At 38.2% G+C, this 25,375-nt stretch overlaps 1 protein-coding gene across 6 annotated transcripts in view; it reads right to left on the reverse strand.

The window, feature by feature from the left end:
* Positions 1 to 26: 26 nt before the first annotated feature.
* Positions 27 to 25,375, reverse strand: part of LOC139749205 (E3 ubiquitin-protein ligase ZNRF1) — a 271,792-nt gene continuing 246,443 nt past the window's right edge. For 5 of the 6 annotated variants that reach the window (XM_071662891.1, XM_071662886.1, XM_071662887.1 and 2 more), the window contains 3 exons: positions 11,622 to 11,717; positions 7,302 to 7,429; positions 95 to 3,944 (listed from right to left, as the gene is read on the reverse strand). In XM_071662891.1, the coding sequence (XP_071518992.1) occupies positions 3,909 to 3,944; positions 7,302 to 7,429; positions 11,622 to 11,717 (260 nt within the window). In that variant the 3' untranslated portion in view covers positions 95 to 3,908. Of the gene's footprint in view, positions 3,945 to 7,301; positions 7,430 to 11,621; positions 11,718 to 25,375 lie in introns of all 6 variants that reach the window. The other variant, XM_071662892.1, reaches the window with a different exon arrangement.

Consider the following 25,375-nt stretch of genomic DNA (forward strand, 5'->3'; position numbering starts at 1 on the left):
AACTTTTTTTAATGAAACAATATTCATATGTTTATCAAAACTGTTTATACACATATGATACAGCTCCCTCAACTGGAAGTGTGATACAACACTGCACATTCATCAGCCTTTATTATTGTACATAATTTTGGGCAACATAGCAGTGTACAAAATTTTCCTTCAACTAAAAGAATAAATCACATTTCCTTATCTTTAAATTTATCACTAATGATTTCCACATTTCTAATGTCAGTTGTTGAGATGAAAGCCAATTTTCTTTGATTAATATCACTTATAGAATATATATACAAAACTACAACATATATCAAATCATTGCACCTTTAGTGTAATATACATCTGAGTAGGGTAATAAAATACTCTGGACCTATACAATGATACACATGTGAAAGTGGATCCATGCAAAGTATGAAAACCACATGGTAAGAGAGACGTGGTATGGTAGTTCTGCTGGCACAAGGATGTTACTCCAAGGGCACAACACTGCAGAAGTAACATTCATCACCCCATGGGGATGTAGTAGCCAGTGCAACCCATTAGAGGTGCTGCAAGTTAGTCAAAAGCAAAGACAGAGAGCTACAGTATGGGGAAGTGGGCAGAGGGGGCAGGTTTGATTAACACACCACTATCATTATGATACGCTAGAAAAGGTGTGTCCTGAAGATGAGATGGTCAGGGCATCACAGAGCCAACCAATCTATTGGTTTGCATATCATTCATTGGTTAATTCCTTCAGAAAAATCCAGTTTGAATAGCAACTTCTGTAATGAAAGTGTTCATAGAAAAGCCATATATCTAAAGCTAAGTAAAAGAAGGCAGAAACTGGGAAGGTAGAAAATACCAGGCAGATTGAAGAATTCCTGTGAAGGGAGTGTCTGGGAGGGGAAGACGTTGGGGAGGGGGAGACAACCGTTATATACAACCGTCAGGCATGGAATCACTGGAGTCAAACCAACTCATTTGAGTTACATTATCAATACTAAGTAAGACTATGATAGCAGTAAAGTGTTAGGGGGCCATCATTCTAAAGAAGAATGCAGGAATCCATGCTAATGCTTGTTAGAACCATCATATAAAATCTGCACTACCATCTACCCATCCCATACAGTACACTTCTTTTAGTAAAACCAAATATCTCATTCTATATATATATATATATATATATATATATATATATATATATATATATATATATATATATATATATATATAATATATATATATATGTATATATATATTCCTACACACCTTTTATTTCTAGTTTTGATTACAAAATATCTAATCTATTTTACAAGCTTTGCCCATAAGGTAGTGAGAAATTGTGAATATCAGCATTATGCTGTACAGTAATACACCACTACCAATGTTTATAGGTCATAATGCCATATAATATACCACAGTTGAAATACCAAGCTCTATCAAATCCATTTGGTAAACACAAGGGCAATATTGACTGTTCTCTGTCTGCCTTCTTAATCACACTGCAAGATTCAGTGTTAGATCAATAATGCATTCTGGACCATACTGACTATGTTCAAATTCTGTATCTCTTATATACTGCTGTATGCACCAGCTTTCCATGTGATCATGATCTCAGTGTGTTTGTCATTATCATCAAGGCTGCAAATCAGTCATTAACTACCAAAACTAATCTAACCTCATCTGAGCAAGGCTGGGATTTCAACATATGCATAAATTTATTTATTCCAAGATGGAATAAACTTTTTGTATCATGTATAAAAATTGCTAATGGCCATCTTCATATACATAACAGAATATTATATGTATAAAAAAAAAGATCAAGAACCACACAAATGCCTGATCTAGTTAAGATCTTGCAAATAAGCACAACCTCCTCCACTTAACCAAAACAACCCAACAGGCTAGTTGTAAGGGATCCACTTTTAATAGTACAGCATGAATAAGGGGTAGTATCCACATTATCATAATATCCCTGAATGATGAAAGCTATTAAAATTAAATGTACAATAGGTCCTAATTATTAAATATATATATATATGTATATATAAAAAAAGTTATATAGTTCACTGTGTGTGAGCATTTCAGGCAAATATTTCCTTACAAAAATTAAATGTGACAATCGCCATTTTTTAGTGAGAATGAACATGACCAGCAATGGCTTATACACAGAAAGGAACTATGTTATGTGGTCTTAGCTCACAAAACTATAGTGCAACATCATGAGCAAATTGGCCAAAACAAAATATTCCAAAAGAACAAGTCACACTTAAGATGACTTTGATACCTGTGCTAATGTCAACAAATGAAAAGAATTTCACATGAGAGTAGATAAGAGTAAAAGAACTTCTGTTTACAAGAATTTAGTGAGCTACAATTTTATCATTAATATTTGAAGGTAAATGTCAGAGGACTAGAGGTTTTGTAATTTTAATAGTTTTTTATTTAGCAGTTTCTCACCTCTTTAATTTTCAAGAGAAAGAGCTGACATCAGCAAGTGACTCACTTATCTACTTTTGTATGAAGTCACTATTTTGAACTCATGAGTCCTCATGGAACTGATAATTGGTATTTGTTTACATTCAGACACTTAAAAACCAGGTAGTAAATCACTGAAGACAATATTCATATAGGTGATGGTACGTTTGGTCCTTTGTATCACATCTCTTTTAGACATGAGCATTTTCTTGGCCATAAACATAAGTTATTGAGGCTCAATCCTTCATGGCAGTATTACTAGTCTACTACCTGAGCACTGCAAATTCTATACAACCATTGTGAAGATAAAACCATACAACTGCTGGTCAACTTCAGAAGCCCTGATAAATATTTTACATAAGGAAGAAGTAGATAAAGACTATGGTTGTCAAATGAAGAAACTAAAGAATAACATGATGTCCTGATGTCTTTTGGCAACGCAATATATTGTACTTCCATATTATCTGCAATTACTGCAAGTATTTTGTTAAGCCTAACCAGCTCTGAAATAAAGGGTATTTGAGAAATATTACCTGAAGTGATTTAGCCAATACTGCATTACAATCAGCACAAAGATCTGGACTTCAGCATATCCTCTTGATCAGGGATCCATTCAGGAACACTTTGTACAGGGTGTCTCAAAAGTCTGGACTCACAGGCGGAATTCAATATTTACATTTAGTTCAACAAATGTTTAAACTGCAAGCTATGAACTTGCATACACATACCCATGAGGACAGAGTACTCGTGGATATGTGTATGGAAATTCAGGGCATGCAATAGGAACATTTGCTGAACTAAAGGTAAATAGTGAATTCTGCCTGTGAGTCTGGACTTTTGAGCCACCCTGTATAAAGATTAACTAGAGTGGTAGTCTTTTCAAAATTCACCACATTGAACAAGCACATTATATCTTATGTAGTTTTTCCTTGAAGATACTGGCATATGACTTGACAGTACTTTATCTGGAAATATTCATGCAAGTTTCTTTTCTAGAAAGACACTATGAAACCACAGTCATGGGAAACAATCACCTTGTTGACAGTCAAATATATCAAAATTAAGAGCTGAATCACTTGTTTCTTTGTCTTAATTAGCTAAGTAATAATGTACCCACTTTTAAGTTCCTTCTTTATCAAATAAACAAAGATCTTATATTCTGCAATCTAAAGCTTCCTCAAATGCATCAGAAATCCTCAGATTGAAATTACACTTCTTACTTCAATCACAAGTGAAGTATGCACTGAAAAATTACCAGTTCTGTCATCGTAACTGAGGTCAAGATGCACAGATTCCTTCCTCTACTTGCAACAACAGACAGTGTGAATAAGAGATAGGTCCTCCCCTCCCAATATTGTGGGTTAGCGTCCAAACACAAGCGACGCCTCCCAACTGGCACAATGAACAGTAATGGCACATAGGCATTTTTCTTTTAATTAAAAATGTGCATAGCCTCAATCATATGGATGCTCTGGGCATGATCGATTCACCTGGAAAGATAAAGAAAAAGTTTTACCACCATAAGGGCATGAGAAGAATATGCATATACAAACAAACATCAGTGTATTCAAAGGTGCCAATTCTGGCTACACAACATAACATGCAAAATCTCCTTAAAACACATCTTAATATTTCTTCATACCTAAACTAATTCTTTATATGAAGAATGAATGAGTTGAAACAAAGTTGACTCCAAATGCGTAAACTAAATTTAGGTTATTCATTAAATATCTAAATGTGATGCACTGAAGTATAAGTAACCTGAATTGATTATGACTAGATCCCATCTGGTTATATGGCTTTCCAGGTTAAATTATTTTACCAACCAACAAGCAGGAAAAAACATATGGCATAAAACCCCAGAACCCATTCTGGGGATAACCCTAGTACCATCCCCTCCAGGGGCTCCTGTAGTACTCTCAGTAGCAAGGAGAGGATGGACTTCTTGGAAGCAAGAAGTAGTTAAATAAGACTGTGCTCTTTCATCAACTAATGGTAATATACCCTCGCCAAAGGTGACTTCACTCAAAGTGTAACTTCAAGCTGCCAGAGTCCTATAACAACTAAATATTGTATGTCCTTGTTTACTTAATTCCTGCCCCCTTGATGCCCTTCTAGCAGCTATGGGGATCCCACATCACTCAGGAAGCTAGCCATGTCCATCATGCAGGACTATGTAATAAACAGATACTTTCATGAAATGTTAAAAGGACACTTGTTTTAAAAAATTAAAGTGAATGCCATAACTGTGATAAAGTAGAGGAAATATCCACTTTCATCATCACAATAATGACAGTGACTTTAACCAGAATCTTTTTAAAAAAATATTATCCTTGTAAAATCATGAGTATCAATAATATTCAGCATGTACACATCACATTTACTTGTGTATGACATAAAAGAAAAACATGGGTTAAATCGAAGGTGCTAGCTGATGCATTTATATAATATTTTGATCAAAGTAAATATTCCACTTAGATATTTTTTATGTTTATAAATGTGATAATACGTTTTCTATCAATGAAATATACACCTGGATGATATTCTTGCATCATGGCACCCCTATAAAGAAACCAAAGGTAATGTTGATATTTAACAAGTACTTAAAAAAAATCAAATGGCCTATTGGCAAGGTTACTGCCTCCCTGCAACAAAGAATAAGGTAGGGAAATCAAAAAATACTATGGCTCAGGCACATTCACAAAATGCTACAAACAGGCACTGACATCCTAAAATCTACTTTTTGTAAGATTTCCAGTTTCTGCACAATGGTAAGCACAAGGTGCTTCCTCTTTACAGCACTACATCCAACAACTGCACTGGTACACATTTTTGATGTCATGAGGAGCAAACCTATGAAGATGTCATACAAACAAGTGAGAAAAGAATGGAGCTTTATCATCACTGGTATTCTTTTTTTGGTGCCATGATATGGGGAGAATTTATGAAAATAGTGTGAAAGCAACTGACAAAAGAATGGAGCTTTAGTATTGCATGTGCAGGCAGCAAAAACAATGGCATATGCTTTGGGAGGCATTGTAAAAAAAGCTGCTAACTCAATCAACTAATGATCTATATTTAAGGCAATCTTGAGTATACCAACTAATGGAATTTTGGGGTTTCTGGTTTCAAGAAGCTCAGATTTTCCAGCCTCAATCTGTATGTGGGAAAACATCCATGAGAGTAATATGTGATTAAAATAGAATGTTTTAGGTTCAGCAATGGAAAGAGACAAGTGAATAAGTAAGTGAATTTAATTGGAGAAAACCTTGAATAAGTGGGAAGTTTTAGGTGCTTGGGACTGGACAAACTGTAATACATAAGGATGGATGAATACTTACAATAGAGGAAAGCATTTTTGCAAAATCATAAGCATATATCTAACAAAGAATGTGAGGTGGTAATCCTCGGTGTGGGCACTTGTTATATGAAACTGAAGGCCAAAAGAATGAATATACAGAGGAAGACCACACTGGAGAATCTTTTGCCATGGCCATCCCCTTGAGGAGTTCCAAAAGGAAACAAGCATCAGAGATACAGACAGAGAGATAATAATAAATCCAGTGCTTTTATAATGGGAAATGGTAAGATGAATGAGCAGTCTGCATCAAATGCTGAAGTGCATATGGGCTTTATAATGTTAACATAGAAATTTCAAAATTTTTGGGATGGAGCTTTTTTGAGGGATGAGTAAAATACTAAGTGACAGCCAAGTAAACTTGATTCAAGGTGGAGAAGAAAGGAAGCTACTACAATGTAGTTATAGTGTGGAACTGCTGTTGCATTCAGTGATTCAGAGGGGAAAAGTGTAAAACTGCAGGTCATTTTGATTTCTGTAGCAGAAGGATGTTAATGTAAACATAAGTATGTGTAAAGTTCAAACAGAAAAAATAAAAAATATAAATAAAAAATGTTTCATTTTTTTTTACAAAACTGAAGTATTTGAGAGTGATGATCAATTAGGATGGCAGTGGAAAAGCCGAGGTTTAGAATACAGCAATATATGGGAAACGAGGTTTACCAAGAGCTCTGGTGTATTAGAAAAAGTTCATTGCGCTGTGTACATAAATCCTCTACGATGGAGTACTTAATCCCAGTTGTCAGACATACACATGTGAAACCACAGTGTAAAACCAAACATAAATGAGAGCAGAAGAATCAAATAATCTATGAGGTAGAGTAAGAATTAAAATGGAATGAAGAATAAAGATGTGAAAAAGATATGCAATGTGAAGGAATTGTAAAAAATGGGTATGGATGAAAGTCTTATCAAAAGCACTGAGCATATGTAGCTTATACAGTAGATGAGAGGCTTGGGAAGACCAATACTGGCTAGGCTAAAGATAAGAGAAGAGGTAGCCTGAAAAGGAAATGGACAGTTGCAGTGAGTAAACTGCTGAATATTAAGGATACTTTCAATGAGTATGCAGAACAAATGATGTGATAGAGTTCTGTAAAATTATCTTTAGTAAATGAGAGGAGGTGTAAATGAGGATCTTGGCCTCATCTGACATCTTAATTTTGCATGCTGAGTATATAAAAAAGTAGTTTAGTAATGTGGAAGCTATTCTCACTTTAGGGAACTGGGCTTAAAAGATTATGAGAAAGCAGAGAGGCTGTAAGCACTTGATCCAACCTAAGCAAAAGAGTGAAATTAGAAATGACACATAATGAGGAAGTTAATATGTGGTGCCAGTGCACATCAAAACACAATGTGGGCTGCACGTGAGAGTGTGGTCAAAGAAAGAACCCATCTAGCAAGTGTTTTTATGAGTGACCAAGGTGAATCAATATCTTATCTACTAATACATTTGCAATAATTTGACAAGTATTGCACTGACACTCACCTGGAACCACTCATCAATACATGTTTTATGGTAGATGCACAGACAAGGTAGTCGAGCAATGGTATCTCCCTGGCAGAGATCCTCCAGGCAAATGACACACTCCCCTTTGTCCTCAGTTAACACATCCTCTGCAAATAAGAAGATACAGTCACCAATATCTTTTTTATATAATGCACCAGCTTTTATCAATTCCTGAACAGAGTTTGAAACTTTATCACATGTTCTTGCTATACACAATCAAATGTCAGAAATACCCAATGCAAAATTGCTACAAACAACCAAATGTCAGAAATACCCATTATTAACAATAATACAAAATTTGAAAAAGATGGAATATCTATGGGAGGTGGAGTGAACCATGGGAAAGGTGAGACAGGTAAAGGTCCTAGGTGTGTTGAGGAAAGTGAGGGCAAAGATGGGTGTTTGATGGTATAACAGTCCTGACAGTGTGTATAAATGTGTCAGGAACCCTAAATGCAAAAGTATGGGAGAGAGTGGATGTACTGAAAGTGAAATGCCTGAATAAAATGTGTGTTGTGCAGAGGGTTGGCTTTGTAAGGATTGACACTTGGAGAGAGAGAGTGAAAGTGCATGGAGTATGTCTCAGAAAGATGAGCAGGAAATACGTGAGGATGAGTGAAGTGAAACTGATTAAGAGAGCATAGGGATCAGAAGTGGAGGGATAAAGGAGGAAGGGGTGACCAAAGATGAGATGGAAGGATGGAGTGAAAGACACATTGAGTAACTGCAACTAGAACATGTGGGGGGTTATGAAGCATCAAAGGGATGGAGCAAACAGGAATTATGTGGTACACTAAGTGCAACGTGCAGGCATGTGCAAGTGATGCGTATGGCATGTGAAAGGTGAGAAGTTGGCAGATTAGAATGGGTTGAGAGTGATGGGATGAAGAAGTTGCTAATGAAAGAGAAAAGAGAGGCATTTGGGTGGCACTTACAGAGAAGGAGAGTTAATGATTGAATGATTAGGGGATGCAAAAGAGAAAGTGGCAGGAGGCAAAGAGGAAGGTGCAGGAGTTGAAAAAGAATGCAAATAAGATTTGGGGTGAGTAAGTATCAGCAAACCCTAAGGAGAATAAGATGTTTGGAAGGAAGTCATTTATGTGCAAACGACAAGAAAACAAATGGGAACATCAGTGATGGGGGCAAAAGGGGAAGTGATAGTAGGTAGTGATAAAGTCAGGTGGAGATGGAGTATTTTGAAGGACTGTTAAATGTGTTTGATATCAGAGTGGCAGATGAAGGGTGTTTGGGTAAAGGTGGTATGTGAAGTGAGAAAGTCATGGAGAGTGGTGAATACAAAAGTTTTGGAGAAAGGGGCGAGTATGTAATATGTAGGGATGAGAGGGATAAGGAAGTGAATCACTTGATGTACACTCATGATACAGCACTGGTGGTGGATTCAAGTGTAAAACTGCAGAAGTTAGTGACTGAGTTTGGAAAAGAGTGTAAAAGGAGAAACTTGAGACTGAATGTTAATAAAAGCAAGGTTATTAGATTTAGCAGGGTTAAGGGATGGGTTAGTTGGGGTGCAAGTTTGAATGGAGAAAAACAGAAAGAAGTGGAAGGATTTTACATACCTGGGAGTGGACATGGCAGCAAATTCAACCATGGAAGTGAAAGTGAATCAGAGGGTGGGAGAGGGGGTAAAGGTTCCAGGAAAGTTGAAGAGTATGTGGAAAGAGAGAACGTTATCTGGAGGGCAAAAATGGGTATGTCAGATGGAACAGTAGTTCCAACGATATTATATGGACATGAGGCATGGGCTATAGATAAGGTAGAGCAGAGGAGGGTGGTGTTGGAAATTAGATGCTTAAGGACGATATGTGGTGTGAGGTGGTTCGAGTAAGTAATGAAAGGGTAAGAGAGATGTGTGGTAGTAAACAGAGTGAGGATGAGAGAGCAGAGGGTGTACTGAAATGGTCTGAACATATGGAGAGAATGAGTGAGAAAAGGTTGACAAAGAGGATTTTTGTGTCAGAGTGGAGGGAATAAGGAGTAGACCATACTGGAGATGGAGGGATGGAGTGAAAAATATTTTGCATAATTGGGGTCTGAACATGCAAAAGGATGAAAGTTGTGCATGGGATAAAATGAATTGGAGTGATGAGGTATACTGAGGTCAATGATGTGCTATCAATGGACTGAAACAGGGAACATGAAGTGTCCAGGTTAAATCATGGAAAGGTCTGTGTGGCCTGGTTGTGGATAGGGAGCTAGAGAATGAATGTGAGTGGATGTAACCTTTCTCCATTTGTTCCTGGAATTACCTCGCTAATGCAGAAACTGTGATCAAATATGAAAAAAATAAATAATAATAATAATAATTTTTTTTTTCTTTGTCGCTGTCTCCCGCGTTTGCGAGGTAGCGCAAGGAAACAGATGAAAAAATGGCCCAACCCACCCCCATACACATGTATATACATACGTCCACACACGCAAATATACATACCTACACAGGTTTCCATGGTTTACCCCAGACGCTTCACATGCCCTGATTCATTCCACTGACAGCACGTCAACCCCGGTATACCACATCGATCCAATTCACTCTATTCCTTGTCCTCCTTTCACTCTCCTGCATGTTCAGGCCCCGATCACACAAAATCTTTTTCACTCCATCTTTCCACCTCCAATTTGGTCTCCCACTTCTCCTTGTTCCCTCCACCTCCGACACATATATCCTCTTGGTCAATCTTTCCTCACTCATTCTCTCCATGTGCCCAAACCATTTCAAAACACCCTCTTCTGCTCTCTCAACCATGCTCTTTTTATTTCCACACCTCTCTTACCCTTACGTTACTTACTCGATCAAACCACCTCACATCACACATTGTCCTCAAACATCTCATTTCCAGCACATCCATCCTCCTGCGCACAACTCTATCCATAGCCCATGCCTCGCAACCATACAACATTGTTGGAACCACTATTCCTTCAAACATACCCATTTTTGCTTTCCGAGATAATGTTCTCGACTTCCACACATTCTTCAAGGCTCCCAGAATTTTCGCCCCCTCCCCCACCCTATGATCCACTTCCGCTTCCATGGTTCCATCCGCTGCCAGATCCACTCCCAGATATCTAAAACACTTCACTTCCTCCAGTTTTTCTCCATTCAAACTCACCTCCCAATTGACTTGACCCTCAACCCTACTGTACCTAATAACCTTGCTCTTATTCACATTTACTCTTAACTTTCTTCTTTCACACACTTTACCAAACTCAGTCACCAGCTTCTGCAGTTTCTCACATGAATCAGCCACCAGCCATCAGCCATCATCTAACCTTGTCTTTAGTGAAATTTCTGGAAATCTTTCCCTTCAACTATTCCCTTGAAGTCTGACTTGTGTTCTGTTGTGCCCACACAAAACAGATCTCTTAAAGTGACTTTGTCAGAATGAATTGATGTTCTGAGTTCATATGTCTGAGTGTTGAGAAAATGGACTCACAGAAAGGTCAATAAAAAGACTGAGATGAATTTCAAAGGAGCTCATTTAATACCAAGGTATTTATTGTTTGGCACTCATTTCCCGAAAAAAAGGGTTCCCTTTACTTAATGGACAGATTTCATTGTTAATTTCCAAAAATTCTATTATTCACGTTCATCTCATCATTGATTAAAAGGGGCTTCAGACAGTCTGATTTAGCAATAATCGATCATAGAGTTGATAGGAAACCTTTCCGGAAACAAATCTTAAAGAAAACTTGCTATGAAATTGTTCAACAGATCTTTGATCACAGTTGAATATCAATCTGTCCTCTTCAACATGATTTTTATTTGAAGTTATTCTTGAGAAAAAAATATTTATATTTTTTGTACCCCTTTTCATAAAAAAAAAAATTCAAAATTTTTCTGCATGGAGGCAAAGCTAAAAAATATCATTTTTATAATGAAGGGGTAAAGGGGACATCACAGAAAAAGTTAAAGTTAACAGGAATGCTCCTAATAACTGTGATCTGCAACCTCTTTGACTATGTCTGCAATGACAAAAGTGAGGCAACTCGACAATTAGAAATGTCAATAACTGAATATCAGAAATGGAGAAAGACACAAAACCAACATGCACTGTACAGATACATACATTACACATATGAATATGACAAAGATACATACACTATGACTATATTATATATCCTATGTTTTTTCTGACTTATCACCAGTGATCATAATAAGGATAAAGTCAACAGGAGGAAACAGTGAAAGCAAATTCCTAAGGATCAATGATGATAAAAAACTATCAGTCTGAATGTAATATTATATGGTCATCTAACCTTTGGCTGTTTCCCCGTGGTACTCACCATTGTAGCTGATGCGTGGTTTGGTGAGGCAGATAACTAAATGGCACTCCAGGTCATCAGGCAGCACAAGTTTGGAGCAGATGGGGCACTTAAAACCTGCAATGCAAAATAAAAACATCAACTCACAGCTAATTTAACCATATTGCTCTTGAAAACAAAGTAAAATCTAAAGACTACAACATGCATATACAGAATATGACAACAGTGACCTATGTACTCTAAGAAGGTGATGTGAGGAAAATTTTGACAAGCTTTTTGTGTAAAGCAGAGAAGGGAAAAAAAATCACAGTATGAAATTCACTAGCAGAAACAGCATACAATCAAGGCTGAACTAAACAATTTTAAAAAGATATCAGTGCAACTTTTACTTTATTTTATAAAAACATTCAATTTTACAAGATCAAACAGATTTAGAGACAAAGTAAACCTTGATTTCAATCGAAAGCAACACTGTGTACTAAAAATCATACCCAATAAATAATGATGTGGAGACAACTAAACATGTACATCTCCTTCAGGTGAGTAATCGTTTTATATTTTAATCTCTATATTAGACTTATACTCACACATCATTTGTAAATTATCATAAAAATCAATTAACAAGACCTTGCAAGTACAGACTACAATGCCAAATTTATACACAGCATACCTTTACCTTCTTGCCCAGATCCCCTTCTCTGTCTGTCTCTCTCATATTCATATATATATATATATATATATATATATATATATATATATATATATATATATATATATATATATATATATATATTTTTACCCCAGGAAACACATTCTGTGAAAGACCCCTAGCGTTACCAAGAACCTCTGTCTAAAGGCTTCTGCAGCCCAATGCTGTGCTACTTCCAATACCAAGGAAATATGGACTCCTTTTAAGTGGGTAGTTCTTTGTTGAAAACCTCACCAGAGGTGATTTCACCCCCTAATAACATCAAGGCTGGGCCTTAATTCAAGTACAACAGGGTTAATGAAAGTATTCACAAATTTTCGAGGAAGTGAAAAACCTGTCTTTTAAAATGTGCCAGGTCATAGTTACTGGGAAAGACAGGAGATGGTAGAATGGCAGAGAGTTCCAAAGCTTCAAGGTGTAGGAAATACAACAGTTACCACAACAGCCCACCCCGAGTTACCAACATCCACACAGAAATCATGTGATGGAGCAGCTTCCCAAATACTGGATGGTCTAGCTAATGGTAGGGGCACATAAGCAGTCAGTTCTTGGGGGGCAAAAACCAATGTAATACCTATAGAAGAGGGAAAGTGAACCGATATTGCAGCACAAGGCAAGTGGGTCAAGTTCTGAAGTGACCCTTCGAAACTTCCTGAGTCGGACTACTTTCGACTCAACTCTATCAAGTAAGGATACAGAGCTAGAATCCCAGATGTAAAAGCAATAGTATAAACGGAGTAACTGCTCATAACAAAAGAAATTTTGACATCTAAAAAGGACTCCTCGTTTCTTTGAGGCAGACTTAACCATTTCCATAATGTGGGGTTTCCCAAATAGAGTGGATGTTACAGGAATACCAAGTATGTTCAATGAATTAAGAGGTGGGACTGTTGAAGGAGCAAGGAGAGTTGTGAGGAATTTTCAATAGAGAGATGGGCAGAAACTGGGTCATGGAGGCATAAACTTAACCAGATTTTGTCTACCCCGCTGAGATATCCTGTCCAAGTGTGAGTTTACTGAGGAAGTTGTGTCCACATGAGATGCACATCAAGTGAGAGAAGGACCAGAAATGAAGGAAAAGAAGGAGTGCAGTGAGAATCAGCATATGAGTGTATCTAATTATTTCTAGAAGAAATCTTTGATAAAAATGAGAAGTGTAGGAGACAGGACAGAACCTTGAGTGACACTGCTTTTGATGGAGAAATGGGGAGAGGCTGATCCACTAACAATCATGGAGATAGACTGGCTAGAGAAGAAGCTTGACATGAGGGAGCAAAGTGAGGGAAGGAAGCCAAAAGAAGGGAGCTTAAAAATTAGACCCAGATGCTACATCTTGTCAGAAGCTTTGGATATATCAAGGGCAACTATATAGGATTTCCTAAAATTTCTTAGGGATGATGAACAGATATTAGTATGATAGAAAAGAATATCACTAATGGATCTCACCTTACAGAAGCCATGCTGGTGAACAGACAGAAGACTGTGGGATTCAAGAATCTGAGGATTTGGGAGTTGAGGAGGGACTCAAAGACTTTGAAAAGAACAGGTGTCAGAGCAGATGCCATCAGGACCATAAGCCTTGCCTGTGTTGCAAGAGAGATGTGCTTTTTGGACAGTTTGAAAAGAGAATATGGGGAGGGGCATATGGTTTGTTAGAGGATCATCAGGGGGTGAAGGAATGTTAAGAGTCACTCAAAAGTTAAAGGAGAAATGAGAACCAAAGAGAGATCTTTTTTTGTTTACAGAAGAGACAGCTACAGTACCATCACAATGGAAAAGTGAAGGCAAGGTAGAGCGACAGAAGTTGTTAGAGGTGCCATTAGCTACAGACCAGAAAAACCTATTAGTGGATGAAGAGGAGAGGTTATTCCACTTAATTTAAATAAAGGAAGACTATGCCTCATGGATAACATACATGCAATGATTACAGGCAGTGATAAATGCTGAATGAAAATCTGAGGAAGGAGAGCTTTTTTAAGCGTGACCCCTTGCCTGATTGGCCTTAGAACAGGAACGGATCAGCCACGAGTTGAAAGAAGAGGAGATAAATGCTTTCAGTCCTACAACAACAAACTCTGGTATGTATTTGATGCAAAGAGAAGCATCACCACATAAGAGACAGTAATTTACCCAAGGAAAGTCAGAAAAGAATTTTCTGAAGTTATTCCAGTCAGCTTTGTTGAGGTGCCAATATTTACATTTAGGAGGGGCTGCTGGAGGGAAAGGTGTTGTTAAAATAGATACATTTATGATAGTGAGGTCCAATGAACCAACTGGGGACAAGACTGTGTATCCATGGCAAGAAGAATCAGAGTGATCACAGCAGTCAGGAATATGGGTGGGGTGCATGAAAATTTGCTCTAAATTATTGAGAATGAAGAACATGAAGGCTTTAATATCACCATCATCCATATGAGAGGAATTCAGCTATTCCCTATAGTGAATGTTGAAATCCCATGGGTTGAGGATCTTGGTTTGCAGGAGAAAGAATGTCACTTATTCCCACCACTCTCTAATGACCAATATTGTTTTCCCTTCTGAAAACCTTTACAAATCTTCTCCCTTGCTTCCACAAGGTAGTGATCAGACATCCTACCAGCTGTTCCAATATCTTTCCTCTGCATATATGCATACTTGTGTATGTCCCTCTTTTTACACCAGATATTCCCAATCATCTGTCCCTTTTCAGCAAAAAAACTTCACAAGCTGTTCATCATTTCCATCACTTACTAAATACCCAATGCCTCCTAATTATATCCTCAACTGCCACATTACTCACTATCACATCTAAATCACCCATCACTATTACCTGGTCTCTTGCATCAAAAGAGCTGACAATGCCATTCATGATCTTTCTTCTTAAGACCAGGTGCATAAGCACTAATAATCACCTGTCTCTTGCCATCCATTTTCATCCTTACCCACATCAGTCTTTACCTTCCTTTACACTCTTTCACACACTCCCACAACTGCCTTTAAACTCCACCTGCATGAGATTACATTACAAGTAAAAAGTAACCTTTGGCAAGCCTGTGTCATTGAAAGTAGTCATCAAATAATCATCATTCCAAAGGAGTTTACACTTCCCTTCAGCCTTGAGCTACAGGAGCCCCTGGAAAGAAGTCCTGGTGAAATAATAAAGCACTATTATCATTATTATACCTGATTACTGTTTCCCGCATCAACAAGGTAGTGCCAGGAAACTGATGAAGAATGACCCATCCACTCATACAAATATACATACATACACATACATACATATACACATATACAAGCATATACATACACATACAAAGAGATACATATGTAAACGTGTACATATTCATACTTGCTTGCCTTCATCCATTCTGGTGCCACCCAACCCCACAGGAAACAGCATCACCACCCCCTGCATCAGCAAAGTAGCACCAAGAAAACAGACAAAAAAGGCCATATTTGTTCACACTCAGTCTCTAGCTGTCGTGTGTAATGCACCAAAGCCACAGCTCCCTATCTAATTAAGTATAATAAATATATATTATTATTATCATTATCATGCTTAGTTGCTGTCTCCTGCATTAGCGAGGTAGCACAAGGAAACAGACGAAAGAATGGCCCAACCCACTTATGTACATATGTATACACATAAACGCCCACACACGCACATATACATACCATACCATATACATTGTTGGAGCCACTAATCCTTCAAACATATCCAATCTTGCTCTCCGAGATAACATTCTCGCCTTCTACACATTCTTCAATGCTAAAAGAGCTGAAGAGGGTGCACTAAAATGGTTTAGACAAATGGAGAAAATGAGAGAGGAAAGGTTGACAAAGAGGATATATTTGTCAAGAGGTAAGGGGGACTAAGTGAAGGAAAGAACAAGCTGGAGATGGATGGATGGAGTGAAAAAGATTCTGAGCGCTCAGGGCCTGAACATGCAGGAGGAAAAAAAGGCATGCACAGGTTAGTGACCTGGAGTGATGTGGTATACTTGGGGTGACATGATGTTGATGTACTGAACCAAGGTATATGATGCAGCTGGGGGAAACCCTGGAAAGGTATGTGGGGCTTAGCTGTGGATAGGGGGCTGTGGTTTCATTGCATTATACATGATAATTAAAGAATGGATGTGAGCAAATGAGTCCTTTCTTTGTTTGTTCCTAAACTTATACACACACATACATATACAGCTGGCCACAAAACATAAGTCACTCACAAAGGATTCACCTCTAAAATCCTTAAGGTCTATAACAGAGTTTCCTTAGGAGCAATTAGAGAATGGATGTGTGTAAATGAGGCCTTTCTTTGTTTGTTCCTATACTTATACACACATACATATACAGCTGGCCACCAAGCCTCTGTCACTTACAAAGGATTCACCTCTAAAACCCTTAAGGTCTACAACAAAGTTTCCTTAGGAGAAGCTATATCTCCAACCCTCTTTAGTTTTTCCTACATAACCTCCCACCATCATCATGCTTCCCACAATGTGACCTCCCACCATCATCATGCTTCCCACAATGTGAAGATCCTCTCATCTTTAGACATACAACCACATCACAGCACACTGGCACTATGCAAACAATAAACATGCAGTTTTATATCACACAATTGGAATGCTAGTTCACACACAACAGAATTTCTGCATTTGTACTAAAGTCTTCAGTTACCCTTTTAATCCCAAACAGACATGAATCCAACCTACAACCTCACTTCATCCTGAATGGCAAATCACTGTCACTCAATGAAACTCCAATTAGAGATAAAACACTGAAAATATAAGCACCAAAATGACCTGACAAGCATAGAAATTAAACACTGAAAATATAAGCACCAAAATGACCTGACAAGCATAACACAATTGTCCTCCCAAACTAATCTTAAATATCACCCAACCAAACAAACACATCAGAAATTACACTCTCCACACATCTATGAGTTACTCTTTGCTGTCAGTGCTCTGGACACCACCTACTACTCCAACATTGCAAAATATGTTTCAACATATCCCAAGACCTCCCCCCAACCCCCATGCCTGTGAAGTAAACAACAACAATGAAGACACTTGCTGCTCAGTTGTCCAGAGACACACAAAACACCATGAAACTTTATGGTCTGTGATCCTGCCCCATGAACATGGCTGGCTTCCTCAGTGATAGAGAAGCCCCATAAATGACAGAAGGGACCCTTGAGGCATGATGTTCATCAGGAAAAGGCAAAACGCTCAACATCAACAGAAATCCAGACCCAGCTCAGACAAAAATACTCAACATTAACAGAAATCCAGGAACAAATCCAGACTATGAATAATACTATCACTAACCTCATACCTTTTAAACAAACTGGAAACTGGCACTCTTTACTGAACACAATGAACCACAAGACTCACAGCAACCAACTCAGGTACATGTTAATAAAAGATGCACACTTACCAACCAATCCAGCCACCACTCATGAAGCATTCCTAATCCATTACAATGAAATCCCTTCTCCCCACGAACAAACTTATGAGAGACTATTAAAAAATCAGCTACAAATCAACTTCACATCTAAATGGAAGCCATGAAGAACTTACAAAAAATACATCCACAAAACACTATCCACACACCCTTCACTCCCACTGATACAAGCAATGCATTTAATATCATAAATAACTATCTTGCTACAGACCCTGAAAATATATCATACTTTCATATAAAACATTTTGGCCCATTCAAAATCCAAGTACTTACACATATCTTCAACCATTCCAGGATACACAACAAAGTCCCTAACGTCAGCAAACTTGCCAAATATAATACCAATCCTAAAATCCTCTACACCACTCAACTTCCTCTCTTCCTACCTTCCTGTATCACTTCTATTCTTAGTATCCACATTGTGAAACTCTGATCCATGACACAAAAACCAAACATCCCAATCACACTCATAAAACATGGTTTCAAACCTAAACACTCAACCACCACCATACACACTAACTTCACTCACATCTTAGACTGCTTCAAACTACCACAGTCTAAATTCTACAGTGCTAGTGGCAACAGACATCAACAAAGCATTTCACATTCACACCACCCTCCTAACATCAACCAAAAATGGTTGGCCAATGTCATAGGTTTGTGCCATGGCAGAGACCATGGCAATGGATTTACCTCTTAAACAACTGAACTACATACAGATCTCCCCACCTGCAACAACTATAATGCTGACATAACGCATACTCACTGAAATATCTTGTTAAAACCTAAACAAATGCCCTCCCAACTCAGTCTTAAACTCCTACCCACTAGGCATACAACCAACAGAATCAGCATTTCCTAAACAAACACAAGTCGACACTACAGGCGTCACTCATTCCTACAACACTGGAACTACGACAATGAACACACAGGGCACTTACTAATCAACTGCCCCATACTCTCTGCACATGCATGCACACTCAACATCACTACACTACATGACTTCAGAGTCCCAACCTGTGGACAAGGCAGCACATCACCCAAATGGGACCATGGGTGAAAGAGTGTGATAATGTGCATATTTGTGTGAGCTGAGTGTAGGACAATCTAGGGAATTCATGTTGTGTTTTTAATGCACACACACACACGGTTTAGGCTGAGGAGAGGGAGGGGGGGTGTATACATGCAAGGGAGTAAAGACATGGTACATAAATAGAAGGTTAAGGGAAGGGTAACAAGAATGTAAAACTCTCTCCTTGTAACACACAAATATCAATCACACAGACACATTCATATAACAAATCTCTCAGACTTCTAAGTGAGTGACATCTGTCTCAGGCAAAACAGAAGGCTGGGTAGACTGTTTATATCTTGACTGCTGGAGAGCATTTGACACAGCAGTGTATGGAAGGCTGATTAAGATGCCAGAATACCAGGCAGGGATAAGGGGCAGACCTCTCCATAGGATATATCATCTTAGCAGAAAGGATTTGTGGCCACCAGTGGAGTGCCTTAAGATTCTGCCTTGGGACTGTTACTCTACTTGATTTATGTGAATGACTTGCCTGAAGGTATAGACTATCACCTGAATATATTTGCTGATGATGCAAAAATCATGAGGGAAGTGAAAAATGAGGAAGACTGCATTATCTTACAAGGAGACCAAAACAGACTCCAAAGGTGGTATGATATAAAGTTGAGGAATTTCAACCAAAGCAAATGTATAGCACTGAGTATGGGATAATGTTAAAGAAAGCCTCAATGCGATTATCATCTAAGAGGAAACAAGCTTAAGGACTGTGTGTGTGAGGACTTGGTAGTCAGCATCATCCCCAAACTGTTGCCTGAGTCCCACTTTAAGAAATCAGTAAAGGAGACAAACTGTCTTCAGAAAAATATCAGAATAGCTTTCACATATATGGATAAAGAAATATTTAGCAAGCTGCTCATATCACAAATAGGGTCAAAACTAAAATATGCTTCTTAGCTTTGGTCACCTTACTTAAAGAGGAACAACCTGCTCATATCACAAATAAGGTCAAAACTAAAATATGCTTCATAACTTTGATCACCTTACTTAAAGAGGCACAACAAGTTAACAAAGAAGGTCCATAAGAAGGCAACAAAGATGGTACCAGAATTAAGAGAGCTGTTATGGGCAATGGCTAAAGGCTATCCTTGGAAGAGACACAAGTGAGGAGTGACCTAACCATACAACCTCTAAGTTTTTAAAGTAGACTGATGATGTGGAAAGCCAGGTTTTTTGAGATGGAGAGGTACAGCAACCAGAGGAAATAACATGAAATAAGCAAGAAACTTGTTAAAAAGATGTAAGAAATGGAATTTCACTGTATGTGATGATGAATATCTGCAGATGTGCTAGATAATACTATTCAAGATGTTGCTAGAGAAAGGTTGAGTGCCATGGGAATGGAAAAGGGCAAACATCATACCTATCTGTAAGAAAGACACCAGGGAGAGGTACTAACTACACACTGATCTCACTGATGCATGTGGTCTGTATGGTACTAGAAAAGATAATTCTATAGCAAATGAATGCCTTTTGTACAGAGATATGTTTGAACAAAAAATCTGGAGGAAGTGAGTGTTTTAGATACCTAGGAGTGAACATGGAAGCAGAAGTGAGTCATAGGGTAGGTCAAGAGGCAATTTTTCTTGGAGCATTGATGAATGTGTGGAAAAAGTTATCTGTAAGCATGAAAATGGGTACATTTAAAGGTATAGCAGTATGAATTCAAGAATGTGCAGAGGAGGGAAGATGTGCTGGGAATAAAATGTCTACAGACAAAATGTAGTCCTCACTCCTGCCCCTTTTGCCTTTTATGACACAGGGAATGCAGGGGTAGAATTCTTTCTCCTCTACCCTAAGGATAACTATATATATATATATATATATATATATATATATATATATATATATATATATATATATATTTTTTTTTTTTTTTTTTTTTTTTTTTATACTTTGTCGCTGTCTCCCGCGTTTGCGAGGTAGCGCAAGGAAACAGACGAAAGAAATGGCCCAACCCCCCCCCCCCCATACACATGTACATACACACGTCCACACACGCAAATATACATACCTACACAGCTTTCCATGGTTTACCCCAGACGCTTCACATGCCTTGCTTCAATCCACTGACAGCACGTCAACCCCTGTATACCACATGACTCCAATTCACTCTATTTCTTGCCCTCCTTTCACCCTCCTGCATGTTCAGGCCCCGATCACACAAAATCTTTTTCACTCCATCTTTCCACCTCCAATTTGGTCTCCCTCTTCTCCTCGTTCCCTCCACCTCCGACACATATATCCTCTTGGTCAATCTCTCCTCACTCATTCTCTCCATGTGCCCAAACCATTTCAAAACACCCTCTTCTGCTCTCTCAACCACGCTCTTTTTATTTCCACACATCTCTCTTACCCTTACGTTACTTACTCGATCAAACCACCTCACACCACACATTGTCCTCAAACATCTCATTTCCAGCACATCCATCCTCCTGCGCACATCTCTATCCATAGCCCACGCCTCGCAACCATACAACATTGTTGGAACCACTATTCCCTCAAACATACCCATTTTTGCTTTCCGAGATAATGTTCTCGACTTCCACACATTTTTCAAGGCTCCCAAAATTTTCGCCCCCTCCCCCACCCTATGATCCACTTCCGCTTCCATGGTTCCATCCGCTGACAGATCCACTCCCAGATATCTAAAACACTTCACTTCCTCCAGTTTTTCTCCATTCAAACTCACCTCCCAATTGACTTGACTCTCACCCCTACTGTACCTAATAACCTTGCTCTTATTCACATTTACTCTCAACTTTCTTCTTCCACACACTTTACCAAACTCAGTCACCAGCTTCTGCAGTTTCTCACATGAATCAGCCACCAGCGCTGTATCATCAGCGAACAACAACTGACTCACTTCCCAAGCTCTCTCATCCCCAACAGACTTCATACTTGCCCCTCTTTCCAGGACTCTTGCATTTACCTCCCTTACAACCCCATCCATAAACAAATTAAACAACCATGGAGACATCACACACCCCTGCCGCAAACCTACATTCACTGAGAACCAATATATATATATATATATATATATATATATATATATATATATATATATATATATATATATATATACTTCTTCTTTCATTAATGTTGGCCATTTCCTATGTCAGCAAGTCTGCCCCCGAAAGAGAAAGAAGAAACTGGCCTCATTCGCTCACATCTACACTCTAACTGTCATGTATATTGCACTGAAAGCAGAGTGCCCAATCCGAACAAGATTGACACACCTTTCTGCGATTTTCCCCAATGCTTCATATTCCCTGTTGTCCCTGTGTGTCACATTGCTCCAATTCACTCTATCCCTTGCATGCCTTGTATCCTCCTGCATGTTCATGTCCCAGACCTTTAACGCATCTTTAACTCCATCCTTCCACCTCCTCCACGGTTTTCCCCCTTTACCTTGTTCCTTCCACTTTTGACATATATGCCCTTTTAGTCATCCTCTTCGTATTTAAATAACTGCAGCAAACCATCTTTGGCTTACTCATACATACTCCTCTTACTACAACACTATTTTGCACTATCACATCTCATCTGATTCACCTTCCTCACACTACCTGTAGTCCTCAATTTGATAAAACCTCCTCATATCATATACTGCCCTCACATATTATTTCCAACACCACCACTCTCCTCTCTATATTTTTGCCTTGCATCCATACAGCACTGATTGGGATACTATACAATAAAACACTGCCCTCAAACACAGTAACCTCTCTTTCCATGTACTTCTTAATGCACCCAGAACTTTTGCCCCTTCACCCATCCTATGGCACACTTCAACTCCTATGGTTTCATTAATTGCTGTATCCACACCCTGGTATCTAAGACCCTTCACTTCCTTCAGATTTTCTTCATTCAAACTTACACTCCAATAGGCTTCTCTCTCCAATGCAAAACCTAATCGTCTTACCTTTATTCACATATACTTCACATATACTCTCAAATTCATCCTTTCACACTCTCCCATACTCAGACACCAGCTTCTGACTCAAATCAGCCACCAGTACCATGTCACCAGCAAATAACCACTGGGGAAATTTTTTTTCTCCAAGACGCTTACATTCACCTCCCATCCATACACAAATTACGGAGCAATGGTGACATTACATACCTCTAACTTGGACCCAACTTCAAATGGAACCACTCTCCTTGATCTCTTCCTGCTTGCAAACATGCCTTATTTTTGATAAAAAGTCTTCTCTGCTTCTAGTAGCTTCCTTCCCAAACCATATACTCATAATACCTTTCTTAGAACATCTCTATCAATCCCATGAAATGCTTTCTCCAGATCCATAATTACCAAATACAGGTCCTTCTGTTTCGCTAGGTATTTCCCACACATATTCTTCAAAGCAAGCATCAAATTCACACATCCTCTACTATTCCTCCCAGTCTGAAGCTCTGTACATGTCACCATCCTCTCAATCACCACTCTCCCATACAACTTATCATCTAAAATTATAAACTTATACCTTTGGGACTTGAACATTTACTTTTGTCCCCATTACCTTTATACAGTGGTACTAAATATGCACTCTGCCAATCCTCAGGTACCTCTCCGTGAGCCAAACATACACTGAAAACCCTTACTAACCAATCAACTACACAATCAGTTGAATTTCTTAATTCAATTCAACTGCAATACCATCCATTCCAACCATTTAGCTGCAATTTACCATATGTAACATTTTCACTCCACCTTATCTAACACTTTCACCATCTTTCTTTCCATCAAACTACTCCCTATAACTCTCATTTCACATACCTCCACATCCATAACATCCCACATTTACCACCCTTCAAAATGACCCTTCAAAATACTTGCTCCACCTCCACTTTACCTCATTTTTGCCTGTTACTACTTCTGCATGTGCCCCCTTCACATTTCTTTTCTTCGTTTTTCTAATACTAATAACCTCCTTCCAAAATATTTTCATACTGTCTCAGAAAATTGCTGATACTCCCTCATCCCTCTCTTTCAGCCACTGCACCTTCCTCTTGCCTTCTTGTTGCTTGCTCTTGTATATCCTTCCCTTCAAGTAATGGCCATACACCTCTCTTTTCTCTTTCACTAAAAACCTAACTTCCTTATCCTATCACTCATTACCCTTCCTCATCAGTCCATCTCACACATGCAAAACTCTTCTCTCACACATATAATTGCCTGAATGGGCATCAGCACCTGTTACGTTTATTGCCTTTATAAAGGTTGGAAGGGACAGACTTATGTGGTACTAAATCAATCACACAGCATATGAAGAAAAAATCTTTAATTGCTTTACTTAAAAGAGATTAAGAGGACAAGAAGTGAGAGGAATAAGTCTATTATCTGATAGATTTACTTAAAGAAGACAGCAGGTCTGCGATGGATAAAAAATCTACTGTATGACTGCTGTTTCTTACTGAAGATAAGGGACATATTCACTCTATAAGTTCTCTATGTTTTCTTGAGAAAATATCAGTTTTAAAGGTATTCATTTGGAAGAGCATACATTTAATACTTTTTCCCTATTGGAAGATGTTTTTGATACACCTGTCCTTTTCTTCTTGAGGAAGAATCAATAGGCCAGAGCAGCACTATTCCAACACAGGTAATGATCCTCTTCATCTGAGACAGCTTAGGGGGTGGGGCATTCTACTGGCCTCCTTCCATAATTCTCATTAAACACTTTATGTAGTCTTTTCAAAATAATAATTCTGATCTTTCACATGGAATAAGCACCGAAATAACTAAAAGAATGATGAATAAATGAATTCACATATTCCATGGGATACATGCCATAACAAGAATGAAAAGAGCAGAGCACTATCATAAAGCAAGTTTGATACTTTTCCAACTATGAATAGTTGAGTCCATCAAAGTGTAAATTCTGTTGAGTGCATTTCTCATCATAAAAGACTTAAAATCAACAAGATTAAGAGTACATATTTGATACAATGCTTAAATACTTTTATGAAGAATCTGATAAAAAGAAATATGCCGATACTGATAATAACTCATTTCATCCAATCAATTTACAAGTCAACTTTGGAACTTATAAACATTAAGGTCAACTATCTCTGATCCAAATATCCTTTAACACTAGTGAGATAAATCAAACTTAATACAATACATCAGTTAGTTGGTGCTACTGAATGTGGCATCTAAATTATGGGAACTCATGGAATTATAAAAGCATAATCAACAGGATTCACCCTGAATGAAAAATTAACATTGGACTCAAACTCTTCACTTGCTTTTCATAAGCTAAAGCAGTAATGATGGTTAGGAGCAAATTTTACAGTCATACTTCCAAGACTTCAATATTTGCACACAAAATTGAAGGAATAATTCTAACTATTTTTCAGTGCTTCCAGCATCATATTCCTTTGGCATATATTCTTAACAATTAGTGAATGATATATACCCAGTGATAAAACTGGAATATTCAAATCTCTGTGAAAACAAAGTATCAAACTTCCACAAGATAGAGAGAAACCACTATAAAAAGAAAGCATTGTCAGTAAAGCATG

This window comes from Panulirus ornatus, chromosome 6, assembly GCF_036320965.1.
Source record: "Panulirus ornatus isolate Po-2019 chromosome 6, ASM3632096v1, whole genome shotgun sequence".
NCBI lineage: Eukaryota > Metazoa > Arthropoda > Malacostraca > Decapoda > Palinuridae > Panulirus > Panulirus ornatus.